Below are 24,576 nucleotides of genomic sequence, written 5' to 3'. Positions count from 1 at the left end.
ATTGGTTGCACTTGCAGCAGGATCTATGTGCTGCATACTTTATTAAATAACAAAAATCTAAATTGCCGAACATTCAGATTACTCTGAACTTCTCAAAAACCAATATATATTGACGATAACGGACGGAGAAACACTGAAAATAAGGGCTGTAAATACACAGGGAAACATTAGGGACTTAGCTAGATAATTAACAAGACACAGGTGAGACGCATGAGGGCAAATCGAAAACCATGGCAACAGAAGAGCGTAAACAAAGAAAACACAGGAAACTGAACTGAGAACCGTGCAAAACTATCTCAAAGTCCAACTGAAGCAAAACATAGACCAGACATGACAAGTAGCTAGTGTTTTTTTTATGCAGCTTTTAAGAAAAATTACATCTTTGGAAATTAAGTCAGAAGTGAAGAGTAAGGATTCTTTTAGGAACATATTTTATTTGTGAGAAAAATATGTTTGTTTATATATTTGTTTATAGAGAAATATATATTCATAGAATATAAAATGTATTTATGTATAGACTCCCCCCCCCCCCCCGCTTTTAATGCTAAACAAAAACTCTTCCTCTGACCTATATCTAAGTACTAATTAGTTGTACTAAGTGTTTTATTTTCTTTGATTAAGTCTCAGCTCACCTAGGGCACCAAGTGAGCCAGAACTGACACTGGTTCCCCCTCAAAAACGTGAGTTTTGGCCAATGGTGTAAGAGCTCATGGTATATGCGTGCATGCATGTGCCAGTGTGTCTGTTCACAATACTGAGTGTTTTCCTCAGAGGGAAGGCGGCATGCAATAATAAAAAAGTTTCCAGTTAAGTTTCGGCTCTGCTGTAATATGTGATGCCAAATACACTGGAGTCTGTCTGAGTTCTTCATACTCTTTAATCGGAGAGAGCTGGCATACTATGGGAATTTCCAAAATTGACAGAATGTGGATGTGTACGTCTGGTTGTGTTTACAGGAGGGCGAAGACGGTTCGTTGTGGGCAGTTTTTCTTTTTTGCTTCCCTGAATGTTACTTGACTGCAGTTACTAAACTCTTGTCTTTTGGTTTCTTACTGGTTTCTGCGCTTAATTTATGCATCATTTATAGTTTATGCATTTTTTTTGTGCTTTCTGAGTGGAGAAAAGAGGAAGGAAAAAAAACAAGAAGATAAAACCATGAGATGAGGAAAGAGAGAGAACGCCAAGTCTGTTCCCAGCAGAGTGATGGGGAAAGGCTATTTTAAGACGGTGGGATTCACGGGCTGTGCACTCATCAAAGTCCCCTCTCGCCCCCACAGTGACTGCCCAGTGGGGCGGAATTAAAGCAGCTTTGAGCCCAAGCAACAGCAGTCCGCGTTTCATTGGTGACAGCTGATTTAAGAGTTAGGCCGATGCAGTCAAAGCAAACGATCCAAGATCAATTAAATTAGTACAGTGGTTCACCCATAAACGAATAAAAGGAGAAGTTTTGAAGAATGTTTAAGCTGCTTTTTTCCTTTTGACAAAAGCACACAATGACTACAGTCTGTCAAGCTCCAAAAATATATATATATATTTTATGTTGTTAAACATTCAGTCTCTTATCCTCACCTAGACTTTATTTATTTGATCAAATATATAGTAAAAACAGTAAAATTGTAAATATATATATATATTACAATTTGAAATAACTTTTCTATTGTGTATGATGTATACACATTCTATTGTGTATAATGTAATATATTCCTGGAATTCAGTCTCACATGATTCTTCAGAAATCATTATAATATGCGATATGGTGCTCAAGATATTTATTATAACCAATTTTGAAAACTTTTGTGCTGTTTAATATTTTTTGTGGAAACCACTACCTTTCAAAAATGTAGGCCAAGTATGATTTTAATTTAAAGGATGCACTAATTTGATCAAAAGCGACAGTAAAGACATTTATAATGTTACAAAAGATTTGTATTTCAAATAAATGCTGTTTTTAACTTTCAATTAATCAAAGAATCATGAGAAAAAATGATCATGCTTTCCACAAAATCAACACTGATAATAAGAACCATTTTTAGTAAGTGAGCACCAACAGTAATTTATAATCAGCATATTAGAATGATTTCTGAAAGATCATGTGACACTGAAGCTGAAAATTCAGCTTTGCCAGTTATTTTGAATTGTAATAATATCTTATCAAATAAATGCAGCCTTGGTGAGCATAAGAGAATTCTTTCAAAAACATTAGAAAATCATTATTATTCCAAACTTTTGACCGGTAGTATATGAGATATGACTTGTGCAATACTTTCCAAGACCAAAAATGTTGTCATTATTCACGATAAATCTGATCTTCTTTATTAGGTTTTTCAATTTTATTCAAACTTGCTCTAACTCTAACCACAGCATGAACACTATTCAGGATATCTTAATTTGCTGTATGTTCCATTGAAAGAATAAAATCATACAGGTTTGGAATTGCATGAAAGTAAATAAATGATACAGAATATCTATTTTTGGGTGAACTATCTCTTCAACACATGCTGTTGTAACTGTTAATGCGAGGGTAGATTGTGATATGAGATTACAGACAAAAGAGGAAAATTGGGTGTTCGGCTTTGCATGGTATTTCGGTCATTAGGCTGTAATGTAATCTGTGATGAGAAAGCTAGAGCCAGAATGATAAATGTGCCGGTGTTCCTGCTGCCCAGCTGGAGTGCGCTTGCACAGTGCACTAGTGCTAATGTTTTGTTGTATGGAAAATGGGCCTATGATACTTGGTCCACAGGGTACGCTTACACACTGCACATGCATTATGGGTAATGATGTGGAGGCTTCTGTATCTTCCTTACCATTTCTGATGTTCCTCCTGCAGAGTCCTCCAATGCATCACTGCTGACCAACGCTGAGAAGATTGCAACCATAACTACCACACACACCCCTCAACAGCAAACTGCACCTGAGCCAAGGTACGTTCCACACACCTCAACTTAATAATAAACAGCCATTTTGAGTTGGAAAAAAAGAGGAATTTTAAGTAATTTAAGTTAAGTTTAATATTCTTGATGGTTGCTCGTTATTTATTTATGAAAGAAAATCACATCAGGCCACTCCATTAAAAATGTAATGTGGCTCCCAAAATGTATTTGAACACTTAAGTCACATTTAAAAATTAATGAACTTCATTGCATTTGGTGATAATAAATTAAAAGTTGGTATGAGCGCTTTTCTGAAAGCTAACTAGTTTGGGGTCAGTATTTTTATTTTTTTTAAAGAAATTAATACTTTTATTCTGCAATGATGCATTGAATTAACTGTTTTCGACATTGTTAATAATAAGAAATGTTTCTTAAACACCAAATCAGCATATTAAAATGATTTCTGAAGGATCATGTGACTCTTAAGATTGGAGTAATGATGCTGAAAATTCAGCTTTGCCATCACAGGAGTAAATTACATTTTAAAATGTATTCAAATAGAAAACAGCTAGCTTAAAGGTATAGCGGAGGATCTTTCCAAATTTTAGATAAGACCCGCCCTCTCCACTTTTTGAAAAGTTTGATTGATTCACCAGAATGATTGACAATTAGGAGGACCAATAGTTTAGACTACCCACCAGGAAGTAAAACATCCTCCGCTATACCTTTAAGAGTGTCCAAAGGCTTTTTGTGGCTGTGATGTATCAGTGCTCATTATTTTACAAAAGGTTTGTCTTTTTTTCTTCTTCCCAGAAACAACACCAAACCAAAACAGGAGTCTTATGAGTTCAAAGCCCCACAAGCTCCGCCCCCTCCAGCTCCAACACAACCTTCAAATCAGGTACTTCGCTCACTCCATTCCCTACACTGCCGTCTCCTTCAGATGTTCTGCCCTCTGAGAGAAGACATGCCAGTAGTTTGATGGACTGTCAAAAACAAGAGACCGTAAAATGTTTGAACCACCAAAGCGAATTTGTGACTAATTTTACACTAGAGATTCTTTTATTCTGTGTTTGTATGGTGCCATGTTCGTTGGTATCTCTTGATGGACCTTTGCACCTAACTAAAATACCATCAGAGCCAGATCAATTATTTAAGCTGTTCTACGGATGATGCTACTATCAAAATACATTTTAGTTTCCTGCTGGTGGCTTATGTTCCCTTTGTTGAAATGGGAGCCTTGATGAAAAAAATGCACAATTACAGATTCATCACTGACCTTGGCGTGTATGTGTTTGTGTTTTAGGATGCTGAATTCTACTCTGTTGATCTGGAGAGGGACAATAAAGGCTTTGGCTTCAGCCTTCGAGGGGGTCGAGAGTACAACATGGACCTGTATGTGCTGAGACTAGCAGAGGACGGAGCAGCCGTGCGAAACGGAAAGATGAGGGTGCGTGCAGCTAACCCTGAACATGAATCAGGATACACATATTAGGATTTAATCTTACTTGAATTAGAATCAGCATCTGAATATGAGTGATCTGAACTTAGATTCATTAAATCACCTAACAAGATGCCCCAGGATAAGTTATGATAGATAATTAATAAATATAGATGAATAAATATTCATTTGATTTAAATTATTATATTATATTATATTATATTATATTATATTATATTATTACAGTTGAAGTTTGATTGGATACAATGCCTTTCTCACATACAAAGATGTGTATATATAAGCACTTTATTCTTCTTTTTAAAAGTTGGTAATTTAATGTTCATTATATTATATTATATGATTTTCTAAAGTGATAGATACATTTCCTACTGAAGTTTGATTTCTCACAATGTCTTGTCAACAACAAATAATATATCAAGCAGTGTCTTTTTATTACTTTCTAAAACTTTTATTTTGCTCCCCTAACTATGCACGATAATACAGTTAGTGCATTTAATTTAATTTACTATTGCTTTCACAGTTAGAACCACCCACAACAACATCTGTTAGCATCTGTATAACACATTGTCCGACTCTTGCATCGGACTAGCACTTTGTATTTCTATCCCCATTGTCATCTTAGAAGTGATGTTGAAATGTGGCTTTTAAAAAGTAATTGAGAAATAGAGAGATTAACTGTCCATTAGCATCAATGCAAACAAATGAATTGCACAGCCGCTGTACTAAGCTCTGCAAGTTAGATGAGAGGAAAGCAACACATAGCGACTCTGTGAAGCGCAGCGAGTTGTCAGCCGAAGACCCACTTATGTGGAGACGGTATTCCCTTGATGGTAAGCGCTGACAGATAACCAGAGGCAGAGAGGAAAAATAGAACAAAGGAAATTCTACCTTCCTCTTCATCTTTAGCTTTCTATATGCATGACGATGTTTACTGGATGTCACAGCTAAATATAGGTACCATTGCCTTACTTTTATCCTCTCTTGATTTCTTCATAGGTTGGAGATGAGATCCTGGAGATCAATGGGGAGAGCACCAAGGGCATGAAGCACGCCCGTGCCATTGAACTGATCAAAAGCGGTGGCCGAAAAGTCCACCTGGTCCTAAGGAGGGGGGACGGCTCGGTGCCAGAATATGGTGGGTCAATCTACGAGAACATCCCCTTCTCCCCTGTCTTCACACCTTGAGGAGTTTCCCCCGCGGGGGTCGACAACACCACCACCTCTTCTTTTCTGCGCACTCTGACCTCCTGCTGGGTGATGGGCCTTCCTCTTGCTGCTGTTGCCCCCCTTGCCTCTGTGCACTGGGCTAGCCTAGGGGACTATGGGATATGTGGCTTTTGGGTGGTGGTTGTGGCACATGCTTTTCGTAATACTTCACAAGAATTAAAAACAAGCAAAGCGAGGAGGCAGAAATATTAACGTTTCTAAAACTGGATATACGTTTATTGTTTTTCAGAGAGAAAAAAAAAATATGATAAACTCCTTCATGCCCTCCATTGAGGTGGCATGACCATGTCAGTGAGTTGTAACATATTTATGATATTTATTGAAGGTGAATGTAAGCTACTGAGAAGGGTCTTTAAAGAGACTCCATGACTACAACGCATTCTGGTATCATTAGCCGTTTCGGTGAAAACTCACAATACTGTATTCCACATATTCACCGATCGTTTTGCACGTTGTACATGTCAACTGCTTCTTTGCAAACATTGCAGATGGTTCTTAAACTCCACATTCCATTATCAAATTTATTTTGTGTATCTAACGGATTGTTATCGGACGTTACATCCTTTCATTTACAGACAGAAAGCAACTCACTTATTGAGCATAATGTCAGTGCCGCATGATGTCAGTGAATATCTAAATGTGTTTTTTTTTTCTTGTAAATTTCCATAATATTTATGGAAAATTCATGTACTAATTTGCCACAGTTATTTTTTATGTTTTTTTGTTTTGTTTTCGGTCTTGACCATTTAAAGATGCTCATTCATGTATTTTGTCGAGTTCAGAATGTGATATAATGTGTCCTTTCCTGCACCAACATGATATCTCTGTGAGGTTGTATATTTTTATACCATTTTGTACTTGTTTTTCTCATTTTTCTCTTCCACGTCTCACCACTTTTGTTTTCTTTCTGTTTGCAATGTAAACTGCTTCATATGGTGTGTGTGTGTTTGTGCACATAAGCTTGTTACGGCATCCACATCTCACTGTCTTTGGGTTGATTTTGCAGCTGGGCGAGGATGTGTGTGTGTGTGTGTGTGTGTGTGTGTGTGTGTGTGTGTGTGTGTGTGTGCGTGTGTGCGCGCGTTTGGTTCCGGCTCTCTCTGTTACTGTTGATTTTTCACTCAAGGGTGGGGGCGTTTTATGGACAATCTCTATCTTTGACTAATTGATAAAATAAACACTGTTTCCATTGCAAAAGAGCATAACTCTCTCACGACTGTTGTTTCAGGGATCTAAATACTCTGCTTCTCTCTCCTTTTTTATCTACTCTTTTCTGTTGTTCTGGGCTCTTCCTTCCACCCATAGCGATGGTTGCTCCCCAAGCCGCTGCTTGTATGAGATCTGAAAAGACAGGAGAGCCTGCTTTCTACCAAAATCAGACCACGGTTTGTAGATCCCGTGTACCGTCTCATCACATCTCTGGCAGTTTTCTGTGCTGTGGCTTCCACTCAACTGTACTGTCCCTTGCAAGTTCATTTACACAAGAATGCATTGCCAGTGCTCTGGCCATTCCTGACATTGTGACCTGAATGAGTGGGTTCATTCTTGCATTTAGGTTTGCCGACATCACCACAGACAAAATGAAAACCTCATCAATGAATGCATTTTTTGTTGTTATTACTGGGTGTTTTTTTTTTTTTTTTTTTTGTCATGCGTTTCTTTTTTTGTCGACGTTTGCCACCCACCAAAGCCATTACCTGGTACAGGTACATTTTCTTTGACTCTTTGGATCCTTGTCTATCTTAGACATGTAGAAAATATGTAGCTCGAAAGCGCTTCTACATGTAGAATCTTAGTTTTAAACTGCTTCAGAAAAGAGTTGTGGGAACAAAAATGTTTGCCTGCAAGTTTTGCCTCAGGTTTGTTACATCCAATCATATAGACATGTCTATCAAAAACCAGTCCGTTACGTTTTGGAGTTAAATAATTCAAAATCAATTTGAATAGAAGCAGCAAATGCATGAGTTTGTGTCAGATGAGAATCATCTTTATCAACACTAGAATTTTTCTTAATTGTTGCTTCAGAGTAGAAACAGAATCACCAAGTACGTTAACATGCGCAGATACAACAGGCTTTTGCATAGCCGTGTTCCAGTCATCACTGTCTGTCCAAGTATACGTGGCAAAGCATAATCAAATATTAAGAAAACAGGTCTCGCATCACTTCTGTCTTACAATGCAGAGGCCAATTGTAGTAACCTCTTGTAGATTAACAAGTACACATGCTGGGCAAAGCTGAACTATAATCGCATATTTCGGTTTGTTCGTCCGACTTCACCAGACTAAAGGCTGGAATACACTGCACAACTTCTTAAACTCTGAACAGATTTTATACACAAGGCATCATTCTCTAATTGCCAACTGTGAAAATAGTTACAAACAAAAAGTGGGCATCACACATTAAATGACTGAAGTTCACACTAACAGACTTTCTTGTCATTCCAAACAAAACAAATCCATGCGGATACATGCTCCTTGTTGCTAGGAGATGCATGAGAAATGAAAACACTATGTGTTCTAAAATCGGCTCCAAATGTCAAATACTGTGTGTTTGATTTCCTCTGACTGGAATTAATCATATTCTGAAGCTAGCGAATCAGACTCTGTGCCCCTCATATACTACAACTAGTTGGACTAGTTTCTTTGAAGTCCAACTGACCAAAATGTCACCTGACTTTCGGTGACAAGCATTGCCTCCAGACTGCAAATCTGGGCAAAAGTCATGTAGTGGATTCCAGCCTTGATTTATTGTTTTAGTTCAACTGATATCAAACTTTTAAAGTGCATGCAAACGTACTTAATGGGGACACTGTTGTCTAGTCATGGTAACAGCCAAACCAATATCAGCGTTTCGTGGAAATAAAGTAAGGATAAAGACACATTCACAATCCATCACATACAGTAACTTGATATTTGTTCAAATAACTGAGTTCACCCATAATTACTCATATCTTACAGACGGCATCAACGACGGCAACGGCCTCAGCGCCGGTGCACAAACTGTTTCGGAAGTGAACGCAGCTCCTCCCGAAAGTCGGCCCCACCCACCATCGGAGTCCAGCTATCCACCAGACCTTCACAAATCATCACGTAATGACGACAGGAGAGGGCAGGAGTCTGGCCAACGGGAGCACAGCCACCGGTCAAATCACCGTCACAACAACCACAGACACCGCTCCCCCGAAAAGAAAAGCAGGAGCAAGGGTCACGGAAAGGACAGCGGAACTTCAAAGCCTCACAAGAGGAAGGGCGACAAGAAGAGGTCCAGCACGGATGACTCACAGCATCACCACCACCACCACCGCAGCCACAACCAGAACCACCATCACCACCGGAAGCACCGCTCCCCAGACAGGCGCAGAGCTCGGAGTGCCGAAAACACCTTGGACAGTCGATACAACCAGAGACAAGGCCGCTCGCCAGATAGACGGCATCATCGCGACTCGTCCCCTCGCAGACACAGTTCACCTCAGCGTTCACCCCACCGATCTGGTCATCGCCGCAGTTCTCCTTACCGCCGTAGATCTCCCTACCGCTCCCCTCAACGCTCCAGATACCAGTCTCCCTCAAGACGCCCTACGGCTTCTTCAGATAAACCCTACAACGATGAGTTCGACGATGTGCTGGATGTGACCTTAAAGGAACCTCCTCCTCCGAAGCCTCCATCCCGCTCCGAGAGCATTCCACTTTTGGCGACATCCCTGGACCGGCTCAGTCTGGGTAACACCCTACAGAGAGAGCCACCCAGCTACCTTGAATCCTATCGCGATTCGACCCTTCTCCGTGGGGCTTCTGGTGACGGCACCTTTCCCCGCGTTCGGACGCCCAACTCGGTTTCGGCCTTCCAGAACTACAACTCTTTATTGAGGGGCCGTTCCCCTGTGAGAAGTGGGGGCAGACAGGATGGAGACCGTAGAGTCGAGTCACCAGTTTCATACTCATACCGGACGAGGAGTCTAAGTCGAGACCTGTCTCCCATCGGAGGGTACCGCGATGAGGAGGAGGAAGAAGACGCCTCTCAGCTGAGTGGGTATTATAGCACGCTCAGATCCAATTACAGTAGAGCTAACAACAACGTACCTGAGCCGAGGAGGAAGGCCTACAAAGAGAGCTCCAAAGACCTCAGCATCTGATCTGTCGACTGGGAAGGACACCATACCCAGAGCCCACTGTCCACACGAGCCTTCATCCAAGGACTGCGCAGACCCTGGATACTAAATTATTGATTTGAAAACTGGTGTTTTCTCATGGTTGAACATCTTTACAACTCTCAACAGCAGAAGAATGATTTCTTTTCTTTCCATCGAAGTGTCATTTTGGTTTCTTTTATGACCCTTTTTATAAATCTGCTAGCAGTTCTACAGAGTTTGACAACTATGTATAAAGAAAACGATTATGTGCCTAACAGTACCATTATTGGTGTTTTCTTTTTGTTTTTCTTTTGTTTTGTTTTATAAAGGACAGCCTTTTGGACTACTGTCCGATTCTGAAACCTTGTGTTACAGAGAGCCCTCTCATGCACCGAGCAGCTCAGTCAATGTGGTGCTCAGACATATACTGTGCATGTCTTTACACTTTCAATGTCTTTTCTCTCTTTTATTTTCTTTCTCTTCCCCAGTGCCACTGTTTTTTAGACATTTGACCAGAGTATAGCACAAGCCTGCATTCGTTTGTATATTTTTGACAGTTTGCAGTATGTGTACATTCAGAGGTGATCATTTTAAAAGAATGAAGGGATAATGAAATAAAAACTATGATGATAATGTTCAAAAAATAAAAACAGTATATATACACATCTTGATGGTCTTTCTTATAATTCTCATGCTCACAAAGAGGAAATGGGCAAGTTAGCTGATCGAGCGGAGGATAACTTGGACAGTGAAATGTATTCAAGATGGATGCGTGTGGGAGGTATAGAGATGGTGTTTAACTGCACTGGGTTCTTCAACACTTTGCCAACATGTCTGGAAAATAAAGAGGAGGAGAGAACAAAGACTTCTTTATCTCCTTGGCAGTTCAAAAGGTGAAGGAAAAGAGATTCAATACACTACCCACGGAGTCTACAGCTTTTTAAAAATCCAGTGAGAATGACTCCTCTCGGGTTATCAGATGAATAAGAGACTGAGTGTTTCTCTCTGGCTTAAAGAGAATGATGTGAATGCATAAAAAGAGAAGCCCTTCAGGTGTACTTTGTTCTCTACTACAGCACTGGTAGGGATAGGCTGGTTAGGGATAAGAGTGAATTAGTATGTCCTTACTTGAACAACACAACTTTACAGAATGATCATAAAAATTACAGATCCAGAAAAGTGTTTTTACTAAACTTTCAGTTAATTTAAGTTTGCCCAACAAAATCTAGGCCTTAAAACTATTTAGTTAATGCTGGCACAATTTGGTCTATAGCTAAATATTTAAAAAGGTAGAAATGATTTTTTTAACAGATGAAAAGATGACTGTGCAGAAGAACTATGTGTGATTGAGAGTTCTCTAATATCTGGCACAAGACAAAAGTGTTTGATTCATTCCTGGAATGACATAGTGTTAGTTGAGCTACCTGGTGTTATTTTGACCTCATTTTAGTCCCACTGCTGCATCCAAGAATAGAAGGCCTACATTTTGGAGAATGAAAAAAGAATTGGAGTGACGTAAGCTACAGACACTGTTGCTTTCCAGCCGTGCAAAGTATGCTGACTTCCCAACATCTCGATCCAAGCAAAGAAATCTGTCTGTCTGTCTGTCTTAACTATTGTTCTTGTTCTTGTTCTTGTTCTTGTTCTATCTATCTATCTATCTATCTGTCTATCTATCTGTCTGTCTGTCTGTCTGTCTGTCTGTCTGTACTGTAAATAATTTAAGTATTTTAGTACATTTTTAAGTACAATCAACTTGGCTATTTAAGTCATTTCAACTTAAATTGCATTAAACTGATTTTAAAAAATGAAAAAAAAGTTGACTTTTTTTTTTACAGTCTTTCTATGTCTATCTATCCATCCATCTAAATATGCTAGCATTTGTGCCCTTCTCTTCTTTTTATGCAGGTTTGAATTTGTATTCTGTTGTTCATCAGGGGGAGGGTAGGAGGTTTCTGGGTTGCTATAGTTACCTCAAGGTCATTTTTACAGAGTTTCATAGACATTTGTTTGCAGAGAGCATGGCTCAAAAACCATATAACGGTGATATAAAAAATGATCATGGAAACATTGATTGGACTTTAAATGTTTAATTTTCCATGCTCACATACATGACAGAAAATGCATGCATTTGTTTATAGTTGACTTGGCAGTCAATGTCATTGTGTCAATGGTGCCTTGATCATTGTTTGGTTAAGTTTTGCCACAAACTGTTCTCTATTGTAGTTAAGTTTAACATTAAGTATAAAACCAACATTGCCAGTTACATTTAATAAGAAAGGGATTCTTTAAATCATTCTCTGAAAACCTTTGTATTAATCTTGATCCTGTTTAGCACACATTGTTTTGCACAAAGATAACATTGAGACTGCATTTTTGCAGTGATCAGTACAGCTCAGATGATGTTTGCATTTACTTGATTGATATTCTGGTGCTTCACGGCCGGTTTATTCTGCTCAAATTAATTAAAACTAAATTATTTTGATTGATTCATTCATGTTGATTCATAACATTGATTAAATATGTGGGTTATATACATTTTTCTTAAATAATATATATAATCTTATGCCTACCGAACCTGCATTTGTTGGATAAAAAAAATGGATGATATTAGTATATTTTTATTACATATTATTACATGTATGTATTATGAAATATTATTACAATATTAATGCAATTTAAATTTGTTTTCTACTTAAACACTTCTGATTATTATCAATGTTGAAAACCGTTGTGCTGCTCATATTTTTGTAGAAACTATGATGCATGTTTTTTTAAAGATATCTTGTAACAATGTAGAAGTCTATCACGTTTGATCAATTTGATACATCCTTGCTAAAATCCCATATATGAAATCCCAATTATGAATATAATGTATAAAATCAGGATTTAAACCCAGGTCCTCTTGCACACTAAGGGCCCTATTTTAACAAGTGCACTTAGGCCGTGTCCGAATCCACTTTTGCAAGTCTAACGACGGGAAAAATGGTCGGCGCACCCGGTGCATGGTCTTAAAGGGTTGTCCCTATTCTCTTAATGAGTAATGGGTGTGTTTTGGGCGTAACGTGCAATAAACCAATCAGAGTCTCATCTCCCATTCCCTCTAAAAGCCAGTTGTGCTCGCGCCATGGCGGATTCGCCTTTTACATGGCGGAATTTGCAAGCGGAAAGACTGAATGCTTCTCTAGCGAGGAAACGGATTTGCTTGTGCGTAAGGTTAAAGTGCGCAAGCAGACCATCTACTGGACAAGCCGGATTCCACCATATTTTATGTACACAATAATAATCTTTTACATAGTAATCTTTTTAGTTTTAATATTTGGCATGTTTGTGTGCTGCTGCGCGTCCCTGTGTGTGTAATCCCCCGTTGTGCACTCGCCTATTGGCACATATTATTAATGTGCCCTTTAAATAATAAAAAAATAAATACTGCGCCATTAACTTTAGACCAGGTTTTTGTTGGTCAATGGCGCAATCTATTTCAGTTGCCTCAAAATAGTAACATTTTGCAACCTCGTTTTCAGACCAGCATGGGCATGACATGGGCGCACAAATAGGCGCAAATGCATTAGCTATTTAAACAACGTGGCGCAGGACATGAAAATGATAACTGTGTCGGGCTGAAACTAGTAAATAACACTTGTTGCGCCTGGCGCTGCATTGCGTCAGATGTATGATTGGACCCTAAGAGTTTGAGGCAAAAATACTAGGTGCGTGATGCGTCTGAATTTTATATAAAATCGTTTTATCCCATTCACAGTCTGAGCTTTATTGAAACGCCTGTGTACCGATATATTAGTATACAACTCCATCTGCCGTTTCAGAATTGTCTATATGTCCTTACAAGGAAGTTGCTGCCATAGGTAGCAGGCAGTTGTATTGTGTATTCCACAAATAACCTTGAGCGTGACCCTCAGGCAGAAGATGCAGAGCTGGAGGAGACGGATGAGGTCTCTGTCTTGGACTTTGAGGTGGAACTTGCTTCCTCCTCGTCGTGGAATGGATCGTTTCCACAGAACAATATTAACATCACGGAGTGACGGAACTGCTTATTCATCATGACGTAAATGAGTGGGTTGTAGAGCGCTGAGCTCTTGGCAAAGAATGCCGGGATGGTCATGAAAATGGGGCTGAACTGACTCCCCTGGTGGGTGAAGATATACCAGGCCACGCTGGCGTAGGGGACCCAACATATTAGGAAAGCGATGACCATGAGGATTACCATTCGGGTAACTTCTCTCTCGGCCCTCTGGGTAGTCTCGGATTCCTGCTGCTGGGCGGCTGCTACCTTGACAGCGCAGAGCAGACGGCCGTAGCAGAAAGAAATGACGATGAGAGGGATCGAGAAGTGCACGACGAACATGTAGATAACAAAAGACTCGTTTTCAGTCTCAGGATTCAACGTGTAATAATCCACTCCGCACGAACACTGCAAGCCCTCAGGAATGTAGCGGGACCATCCGATTAGAGGCGGTATGGCACACGTAGAGGCCATCGTCCAAGAGAAGGCAACACCTAAGGTGGCGTGGAGTTGCGTGAAGCGAAATTTGGCGAAGGGCTTGCAGACGACCACCCATCTCTCAACAGCCAAGACGACCAGAGACCAGAGCGCGATCTCACCGCCAAGTGTAGCGAACAGGCCCTCTATGTTGCAGCCGGCACGTCCCAGGACAAAATATCCATGTAAGGAGGTGTAGAAGGTGGTCGTGAATCCCCCAAACACCATAAAGAGGTCAGCCACGGCTAAGTTCAGAAGGATGTAGTTCAGGGGGGTTCGAAGTTTCGTGTTTTCAACGGTCACATACAGTGTGAGGCCGTTGATGATGGTGCAGGTAATGATGAGGAAGACCATGTACGCGGCGACACAGTAATACACCCCTTCCGATGCCAGGTAGTATTGTGGGTACTCGTATGGGCTGCGCACCACGCCAGTCTCATTAGACATGGGGATGTAAAAGTCCGGTCCCTCCGTGCCATTCATGATCGCTGGTTTGTTTCTCCACCCCTCACTGTAGGTTTGTTTGGTCTGGGAAAGTGAGCACACTCCGTTTAGGTGCCTTTATAGGACAGATTATAGATTAGCATATTTGACTGCTCAGCAGAATATGGTTTAGACAATGCTTACGTTAATCTCTGCCTGCACTGACACTCATCGTGTGATCAGGTTATGTGGATTTAAGCTGTCTACATCAATTGGGGTAAACGGATCAGTTGTTGTGTAGAGCAATTTAAGACAACACACCTCATGTTGTCTTCTTATCCACTGTATCTTTAACATATTCATTCACTAATAATTTTACTCCACAACTAAAGAGTCTAAGAGTAGACGAATGAAAATATACATGAACTTTTTTCTGCATAAAGATTTTAGGTTAGAAATAAAAGTGAAAGTTTTATTATATAGATTTTTTTATTTCTTATTATATTATAGGATTGTTTTTCTATATTTGGGGGGGGGGGGGGGGGTGTATTAGAATGTATACCTATTTATATTCTTATATCATATTTTAGAGCCTATTTTATGCATATTTAAATCAAGTTATATTTTATAGCATATTTCTTTTTTGAGAAACATCCATTTTTAAGACAGAAGACCACTATGATATGTCTGATGTTTTATTATTTTATTATTTGACTTTAACAGTTAATTTAGTCAGGTTCTACTTAATATTCAGCCCTGGGGACACATGAAGGCTACAATTCCAGATTTCTTTCAAAAGGAAATTCTAAATATACTTATTTCATATGGTTTCATATCTTTTCCATGAAGGGACAGTGTCACGTCAATAGAAATAAAGAGATGAGTTGGAAAAAAGGTTTAACGTCGTCAGGAGACGGCATGAACAGATTGGGCATTTCTTGGGCAACAACTTCCCATGCGCCATCTTGTGGTGAATATTTGAAATGGCAGTTTGTCTACACGGCGAACCCATTTATTTATTTATTTGTTTGTTCTTTATTATTATTATTATGTAATGAGCATATCTAAAATCCAGAAACTGTTGAAGTCATCTTGTAAAATATTGATTATATTGACAGTTTATAATTGTCTGTGGATATCTGTCTTGACAATTTATTTTATTGATAGCTACAGTACATAAATTTGAAGTATGATCAAAACAGAATTTTACAGATTACAGCAGTGTTATATTTACACTTCATTGACACATTGTAGTCACGCCCTCTACTGCTGACACGCAACCCTGCATGCAACCCTGCAGAAAAAAGTGTGCAGAAAACTTCCATCCCTTTCCACCAGACCTGAACTCATCATTATGTAATTTATGTAATATTGTCACAATTCTGAACTGGTATGATTCAGTACTTGGATTTATTGCTTTCAAAGAAGGATGCACCAAGTCCACTTCTCAATGATGTCTTATTGTAAAATTACATATTTGTTAAGTTTCCTTAGACAAAGTCATTATAATTTCACATGCTTCACTTTCTACTTTTCAGGGTTCTAAATTCACCTTTTTCTAATTAGTTAAATTTAGGCCTACCGTTTTATATTTACATTTACATTTATGCATTTGGCAGACGCTTTTATCCAAAGCGACTTACATTGCATTATCCTATACATTTATACATTGGTATGTGCAATCCCCTGGGATCGAACCCACAACCTCTTACCACTGAGCTACAGGAAAGCTATAATTGTTGATGAGCATTGGTACATTTACTTTTATTCCAAATGCAGAGACAATTAAACTGCAGCACTGGAGTGTGAGCCATTGCACTCACAAGTTTCTTTGAAATGAATGCTGTATTTTCTCAAACATCAATCTTTTACTCTCCTGGAGCTTTTGGAGGACTGGCTGTTTATTAGCATCGGTTCTTGACTTTGACGACATTTGTGCAATTTGAATACGTGCCTCGCAAAGGCAAACGAACCTTGGGATCATTCAACAAACCTGACGTTACATGTCTTGACATGTCTTGTGTTTGAAGAGAAACAAGAAAAAGATTTGGTACCACTCTTATCTCTCTCTCTCTGGTCCTTTAGTGCTGGTTCTCTGGATAAAACTTACGGCTGTATATTATTCTGTCATTAATAACTTGAGATCAAAAGCTTTTTGTGCTAACTGATGGTAACAGTCTGTTTCTTTGACACATTCTGGGTTGTACCTTTTCCAAAGAAGGGAGAAGCCTCTGGAAGAAGTTATTTCTCATGGGTTCCAATTCAATTCAATATTTTAATAAATATTTGCCTGTATATGACACCATTCATGTCCCTTTTGATGGCAGTAAGCTTTCCACTTCCTCCCGCTGAAAGCCCAGAACATGTTTCTGCCACACTTGATAGCAATTGTGGTACTTCGGTGTCAGTCTATGTTTGGTTTGTGCCAGACATAACATTTGGCTTTCAGGTCAGCTTTAGTGTTGTCAGACTACAATATTTTCTTCTGAAGGGTTTTAGTCTAGTCACCCTCCCAAAGATCAGTGTTAAAGAAACAACTGATGTCTGGATAGTGTCTCCAGTTTTAACCAGAGCGTTGAAACTCTGTTAGTGTTGTAACTGACCTCTTGGTCTGACAATTGCTCTTCTTGTCCAGTTGCTCAATTTGTCTGAATTTTTTTGCCACAGTGGACTTCAAAAACACTCCTTTCAAGGTTTTCCAGGATTTTGCCTATAATAATTTCTTTACATTAATTTCTGCTTTGGGTCACGGGTCAACCGCACAAAGACGAAGGAGAATCAGTATAATAGTATTTATTATCAAAAGCTCAACCTAACACAACGTAACACTGACGAGAACGGACAGAGAATGAAGGAGAACTCAGCGTGTAAATACATGGACCAAACAAAGAGAACTAATGATATAATTTACAGGTGAACATAATGACTAATCAAACACAGAACCAAAACACAATGAAACATAGCCAAAACAGAACATAACAGACTAGAACTGTAACAATAGCTCCCCCCTCCCGGAAGGTGAGTCCTCACACCATAAAGAGTTCTTTTGATGAAGGAGGGAGGGAGGGAGGTGGGCTCTGGATGAGGGTGAGGAACAAAACAAAAACAGTCCAGGTCAATCACTACTGTCCATGGGGAAGTGGAGGGTGGGAGGAGCAGGAGTCCGGTAGAAGTCCAGAGTTCAGCCAGGATGATGTCCTACGGCGGAGTCGAGGGAGGAGCCATGGTGTAAATCTCCTCAAAGGCGAGGCGATGTCCGACCGAGGTGGAGCACAGAGGGTCGAGGGAGCCCGGTGGAGCAGATAGTCTCAGGTGGAGCCGAGGGAGGGAGGAGGTATCTGGATGATGGGCCGAAGTGGAGTGATGGGATCAGTGGCTGGAGGCTGAACCAGGGGATCCATACATCCAGATGGCATTGTTAAACAGCTTGCCCGAGGTGGATCCACACAACAGAGGGATGGTAGAAGAGGAACCGAGGGGCTGAAGGGAGACAGTGGCAAATGGGCAGAGGAACTGGAGGTGGGCGAGGAAGGGCATGCTGGAAGCACAGGAGAATTTTTGCTGGGGGGAACCAGCGGAGACAGGGAAACTAATGCTGGGTGGAATCAGAGGAGGCAGGGGATCATACTCTTCAAAGCAATCATCAAAATAACAAAAACCAAAGTCCAGCGACAGCTCGCCCTCTGTGCCAGGAGTGTGGGCGGGGGTCCACTCAATTCCCTCGACGAGGACTCTCATGATGGTGCACGGTGTTGCTGGCTCTCACACCTGGTCAGACGATCGTCGAGGGTCAGGCTCGGGAGCGCTGTCAAGCTCTGTCCTTTTTGTCGGCTCCGGCTCATTCCTTGCGGCAGGCTGAATACCTCCATCTGCGGTGGGCTCTGGCTCATTGTCCGTGCAGCTGGGTGATGACAGGCTGGTCTCTGGATTAGGAGCGGGGTTGGTGAATTCCGTGTATGCTGATGGTCTGTAGTGAATCGCAGTTCACCAGGATCCACTCCACGTAATCTGCGAAATGCCCCCAAGGACCCACACCAGGCAGGTGTGCCTTCATTTCTACACTGAGGTTTGTATGGTAAAAGGCGCCCAGCACTTCACCCAGGAAATTGCACGCTTTTAGAGGGTCTGTTCTTCTGTCATGGATTGATTGTATAATCAGCACGAAGTCGAAGGAGAATCAATAACAAAAGCACTGTATTATTAATTAAAAGTTTAGTATTATTTATATATTATAGTATTTATATTTTTTGTTTGAATTACATTTTTGTTTTAAGTTTAATTTTGTGCTTTTGTCATTTTTGTTAGCTTTAAAAATACATATATTTCTATTTAGCATTCATTTATTTGTATTATAGTTGACTGCCAAACGTTTCTTTTTTATATATAAAATTATCTTTAATAGTTTTTAGTTTTAGTTTTTTTTTTATAATAACAGCACGGATTGAGAGATTATTTATCATCACCAAATCACATTTGTGCATCGAAGGTTGAAAACTGTAGACTATAACTGGAATCAATACTAGTTTATCTTTTCTATGTCTGTATCCACTCACTAACTGTAAGACATACTGAAATAAGTGGAATGCTGAAATAAAATGCTGTGCATGTTGTGATTGCAACAGGGCTCTAGTACAGATTGTGAGCCTGAGTATGGGTTCAAAAAGCTCAAAAAGCACCATGGGGCAATGAGAAACACAATCACGAATCAAGCTGCCCTCTGCCAAGGAAAATACACAAATGAGACAGACACCTACGGCTAGAAGTCCCTATGTTGTGTACAGTTGAGAAATACTAACATAAGAAACAGATTTTCCCATTTTGAAATAGCAATCAAACAAACCAAGACTTGTGTCTTCTGACATTGTAAGCATATTCCGTTAACATTAGTTTATGTGCGTTGATTTACTTTCCAAACTGGTGAAGAATATCTGCATAATTTATGCAAACATGGTGAAATCTGTTAATTCAGTTTTTTTTAGGTCGGTATGATTTTCTCTCATGCTTAGCCTACCAAAGCTGCATTTCTTTGATCAAAAATACAGTAAAAACAGTAATATTGTGACATATTATTGCAACTCAAAATAACTGTTTTCTATTTTAATATATCGTAAAATGTAATTTATTCCTGTGATGGTAAAGCTGAATTTTCAGCATCATTACTCCAGTCGTCAGTGCCACATGATCCTTCAGAAATCATTCTAATATGCTTTTTTAACATTATAAATGTCTTCAAGGTCACTTTTAATGCAGCCTTACTGAATAAAAGTATTTACTTATTTTGGTGAGTTAATGTAAAAACATATGTTGTCATACCTTATAGATCATATAAGATTTTTTTTACAGTGTATTACATCAAAATATTTATTTTTAACATTAGTGTATATTGGTTGCTGAAATCGAAATCAAATTAGCCAAGTATAAACTGCAAATGAGAAGGGCATGATGGGTAGAACTTTGTTAATATCAGGTGTTTCAGCAGAGCTTTCTCCAGTGTTCCTTAGGGTTAGGGTTAGGATAGTTCAGAAAATTGTCACCACGCAAAAAAACAACAACACCACCGTCTACTTACAATTGCTTTCTTAGCTTGGGGGATTCTGGGAATGATTTTTAAGTTTTGGGGTGAAATCACGTTCGCACTCATTCTTACCCAAGATGTGGTTAGAAGTTGGCACTGAACATCCAAAAACTAAAAAGTACAGTGTAGGCATAAATTAGACTGAAATTGTAAAAAGATTTAATAATCTAGAGTATTTTTAGTCAGTAACATTTAAATTGATTGACTTAACGTAACCAAGCTAACATTGCCTTAGCTGGAATCTGTTGACTAGAAGTGTTTGTTTACAACCTTTGACGTATAACAGACTACGGGGTTGATAAAAGAGGTGTAAGCCTGGAGTCTGCAGTCAATCCTCAGGATGCTGGCATTTGAACAGACTCACTTCTCCATCAGGCAGACTGCTTTCACTGTACAGATCATATAACACTGGCCTGACTGTAGGGGTCATTTGAACTGGTCTATCTAATGCTTATTAATCAGTCACAGTGAAACGGTTACGGTCTGTTTGGACTCTGAAAAAGTGATAAGCAAGCAAAATATGAGCAGAACAGACCAAAATGTCTTGGCAGTGAAGAACAAAAATGATATGGAGACTGTCATTAGATAAGTTAGATAAGATGACTACAGAAGATATTTGTCTCAGCTGTCAACTGAATTCTCACTTCCAGAGACATTATCCTTGTCATTTACTAACATCTTATTATTCACTGTGCAGTGAGGCAATGTTTGAGAGATATGCTATCATTCAGATTCAGCTACTGAGCTTGAAATAGTGCAGGATTTATTTATTACTCAGCACACTGGAATACTTGATTCTGATTCAAACTCAATCCGTCATGTACAGTATGTAGACAAGTGCATAGACAGCAAGTCTGGGTATTGGGACAAGCCCTGTAAGTGAACCCCTCTTTTGAAACCCACAGTAAATGTTCTTTAACACACTTCCTTTTTGGTAGATCTGTGACTGCACACATTTGAAAGTCAGGTATCAAAGTGATGTTATCAACCAGGGCTGCGTTTCTCAAAACCACAGTGAGCTAAGTTGATCGTTGAGACCATGGGTAGGCCTACGATACTTTTAAGAAACACAGCCCAGCTTGTTAAGTTTTTCAGTAAGGTATACGTCTTCACACAAGATTGAGAGGTAAAGATAACATTTTTGGAAAGGTAATATCCTCCAGAAGACGCACCATTTACGTGCTTCATCCCTTGATCTAATCATCCACTTTCTTCTTCAACACTATCAAACATGGTCAGCTCCTCTTCTTTCCTGCTTCGAGACATTTGGCAAGGCAGCTTGTCTCTCCCTTTCGGATCTTTCTTTTCTCCACGTCTGCCAGGACTTCCTTCCACAAATTCATCTCAAAGCCTGCCTACATGTTTCAGCTAATGGATCTGGTTTATGTTTCAGCTATTACAGTAAGGAGAACTAGTAGGGAGGAGGTTGCATCCTCCCAGGATGATTACGTCTCTGATATGACAATGCTGGACTGCCGGGAGAGGCGTGTGGAATAAGGTCTGCACAATGAAAGTGAGGTGGGGTCACTTGTGCTAGGATGGCACTGTCATATCCCATTCGTGACCTGTAGACACATTGTTAAATCTAAGAGGTAGGAAGTGATGCTGGATATAGAGGTGTTCACAGGATGTCCTGAACAATAATAGGTTAGGTTGACAGAAGGAAGTTACAGGGCTAAATGCTTCTGACGTTGCACGTGAGGGGAGGGGAGCCGGTGTGAACGTAATGAGGGCCGAATCTGCCCAGTTCTGTGGGAAAAACCAAGTGAGCGTGCTCAGCTTCCTTGCAGAACAAAGGCCATTGGTTGCGCCTCTCGGGACAAGCAGCAGATCTCATTCAGCATGCCTGCTGTGAGAGCAAAAAATAGAACGATTACACACTTGTTAATACACACAAACCGTGGCTAAAATACACTGAGCATTTCTGTGTAGACCATGATTTCAGGAGTAAAGCCTAAAATTGTGAACTAAAAAGTTGAGGCCAGGGATGACTGTGACGTCTTGTTTCAATGTCTGTTTTAAATATGTGTTAAACATTTATTTCAAACTTTGCTACAAATTAAAGCTGTTTTTAAAATCTACAAACTGGGTAAATTATTTTACACTTGTATGTCAACTCCTTCCCCCATCCCATTTAAGAAAAAAAGAAAAAGAAAAAATATGAAAAAAATATGTTTATCAAACAAGTGTGAAAAAATATTGCAAAATACATAAAACAACCCTCTCGTCTGCTCACATACGATATATAAACCTTATATGAACCTTATTTAAACCTTATTTGAACATACACTCACCAAGGCTGCATTTATTTGATAAAGAAAAACAGTAAAGAAAGATTTACAATTTAAAATACACTGTAAAACTTTGTAATAACATTTAAATGTATATAATATTGTAATATTTAAATTTATATAATTACATTTATATAATTTAATAAAATTATATTTAAATTAGTGCTGTCAAATCGATTAATCGCAATGAATCTAATCTAACATAAGTTTTTTTACATAATAGGTGTATATATATATATATATATATATATATATTATATATTTATATATGTATATATATATACGTTACACAAGCATATATATACGTATATACACACAAACACGTGCACGCACACACACACAGACATGTATATAATATATATAAATATAATAATAATATAAACACAAATATTATGTAAACAAAACCTTTTATGTTAGATGCGATTCATCGATTTGACAGCACTAATTTAAATATTTAAATTTGAAGTTAAGTAAAAGTCTTTTTACTATCACTTTCTCATCGTATTCATCTTTGCAACATAGAATTATTCATTTTGTTCAAAATATAAAAATCTTACTGACCCCATATCTTTTGAACATTGGTGTAATTCCTAAGAGGTGCCAGTGTTACAACACACCCAATGTTACAACCAGCCCAGTCTCCTATTTTAGTTGACACACTCAATTTAAATGGGAAAAATTTTTATGGCTGTTGTTTCTAAACTTTATATTATAATTACTACTTTTGCTTTTATTTTGCAACTTTGTTCTATTTTGCTATTAATTTGTGCTGTGGGTTCAGTGTTATTGTTTCCTCACCAATACACAGAAGTACATAGCTAAAACACATCTCTACTGAACAAATATTGTTTTAGACTGATGCTACACAGATTATTGTAAAATCCACATTGTTCGTAGAGTTATAGCCAATGCCTTGAAAGAACACTCAAGCGGCGTCGTTTCCCAGATGCAGAGGAGCCCAATGACGTAGTCCTCTCATATCTCTGTGCGAGCACAGTGACGTCTGCAGCTACTAAGTGTTTTTGGAACTGACCAGCGAGTAGAGAAGGGGAAGATGGCAAAGGAAAGGGATGTGAAGGGAACAGTTCTTGGAAGACAACGTAGAGGGACTTGAGAAAGGGTTGCATAAATCCCTACCCACTTTTCTGAATCTTGCACATACAACTCATCATTATCATTGCTCTGTATGTTTGAGCATCACAACCAGCCCGACAACAGCAACACTGGCTTAACCAATGGCACGAGTTTCGGGCGGTGCTGTCTGTTTGTTTGACCAATGACAGACAGGGGAGTGTTTAGGGAAAACTTTTTGATAACAATCATTGTTTTTGCGATTCTGTTTGGTGTTTCAGTTGTTCTGATACACTCCAAAAGACTTTTAAAAGTTCTCTAGCATTAGCATTCAAGAACAGGACAAACTCAATACAATATTTCTCAACAGATTGCATTCTGTTTCAGAATATTTTTCTTTCCCAAAACAAGTCCAACATGTGTAATTTTTCTCTCCCAAAGGACGAATTATGTGTTCATAGAGAGATTCCTGTTGAATGGTAATGGGGACAATGCACCAAAACATATGGTGTTTAAAAACTACGACAGAGAGGATCATATCAATGTGTTTGAGAAAAATTAATAAATGAATAAACTAACACATTAACGTCGCGTGGGAGGTCTGTGCTGTTTATATGCACAAGTGGTTAATCTCTTCAACACACTTGGCCTCTTTATAAAGTCTATTCAACTACAGCCAGGAGTGCTTCTACTTTTGTCTCCTTTAAGCACACTGGCCTAACAATTTCTTACAACTCACAATAAGCACTAGTTTAATCATAGTTTTGCTGTTGCATTTGAGCAGATGTGAGACAGTGGCTTTTTGCAGATAATCAGCTGGAATGTCTGTTTTGAGTTGTGGTCTGTGTGTGAGCTTGTGTTTGAGGTTTTGTAAGAGGGTAGGTGTCATGATGAGTGTCTCAAAGTGATCTATAACTGTGTGCATAGCCTGGAGGATTGTCTTCCAGACTGTTGTAGTACACCACAAACCACTTTAAACATTACCAAAGAACAAATGATAAAAATAAATGCCCATAAAGCTTTGAA

The 24,576-nt window shown here is 39.1% G+C and overlaps 2 protein-coding genes across 10 annotated transcripts in view; one reads left to right on the top strand and one right to left on the bottom strand.

The window, feature by feature from the left end:
- The window catches only part of magi1b (membrane associated guanylate kinase, WW and PDZ domain containing 1b), a 134,125-nt gene extending 123,768 nt beyond the window's left edge, over positions 1-10,357 (top strand). For 7 of the 9 annotated variants that reach the window (XM_082155223.1, XM_082155228.1, XM_082155229.1 and 4 more), the window contains 5 exons: positions 2,831-2,924; positions 3,687-3,774; positions 4,180-4,323; positions 5,332-5,470; positions 8,521-10,357. In XM_082155223.1, coding sequence (XP_082011349.1) covers positions 2,831-2,924; positions 3,687-3,774; positions 4,180-4,323; positions 5,332-5,470; positions 8,521-9,695 — 1,640 coding nt within the window. In that variant the 3' untranslated portion in view covers positions 9,696-10,357. Of the gene's footprint in view, positions 1-2,830; positions 2,925-3,686; positions 3,775-4,179; positions 4,324-5,331; positions 6,762-6,867; positions 6,948-8,520 lie in introns of those variants that run through there. The other 2 variants (XM_082155230.1, XM_082155231.1) reach the window with 2 other exon arrangements.
- A 2,271-nt stretch (positions 10,358-12,628) lies between these two features.
- Positions 12,629-14,978, bottom strand: rhol (rhodopsin, like). The gene has a single exon (XM_082155267.1). It carries the CDS (start codon positions 14,671-14,673, stop codon positions 13,606-13,608), a length of 1,068 nt encoding a protein of 355 aa, XP_082011393.1. The 5' UTR covers positions 14,674-14,978; the 3' UTR covers positions 12,629-13,605.
- Positions 14,979-24,576: the final 9,598 nt, after the last annotated feature.

Source organism: Leuciscus leuciscus (assembly GCF_965113295.1).
Source record: "Leuciscus leuciscus genome assembly, chromosome: 23".
NCBI classification, from domain to species: Eukaryota; Metazoa; Chordata; class Actinopteri; order Cypriniformes; family Leuciscidae; genus Leuciscus; species Leuciscus leuciscus.
This window is presented reverse-complemented; position numbering and strand designations above follow the sequence as displayed.

Bases quoted from the DNA above. Each gene is read 5' to 3' on its own strand.
- rhol (XM_082155267.1), bottom strand. From the start codon at position 14,673: ATGAATGGCACGGAGGGACCGGACTTTTACATCCCCATGTCTAATGAG.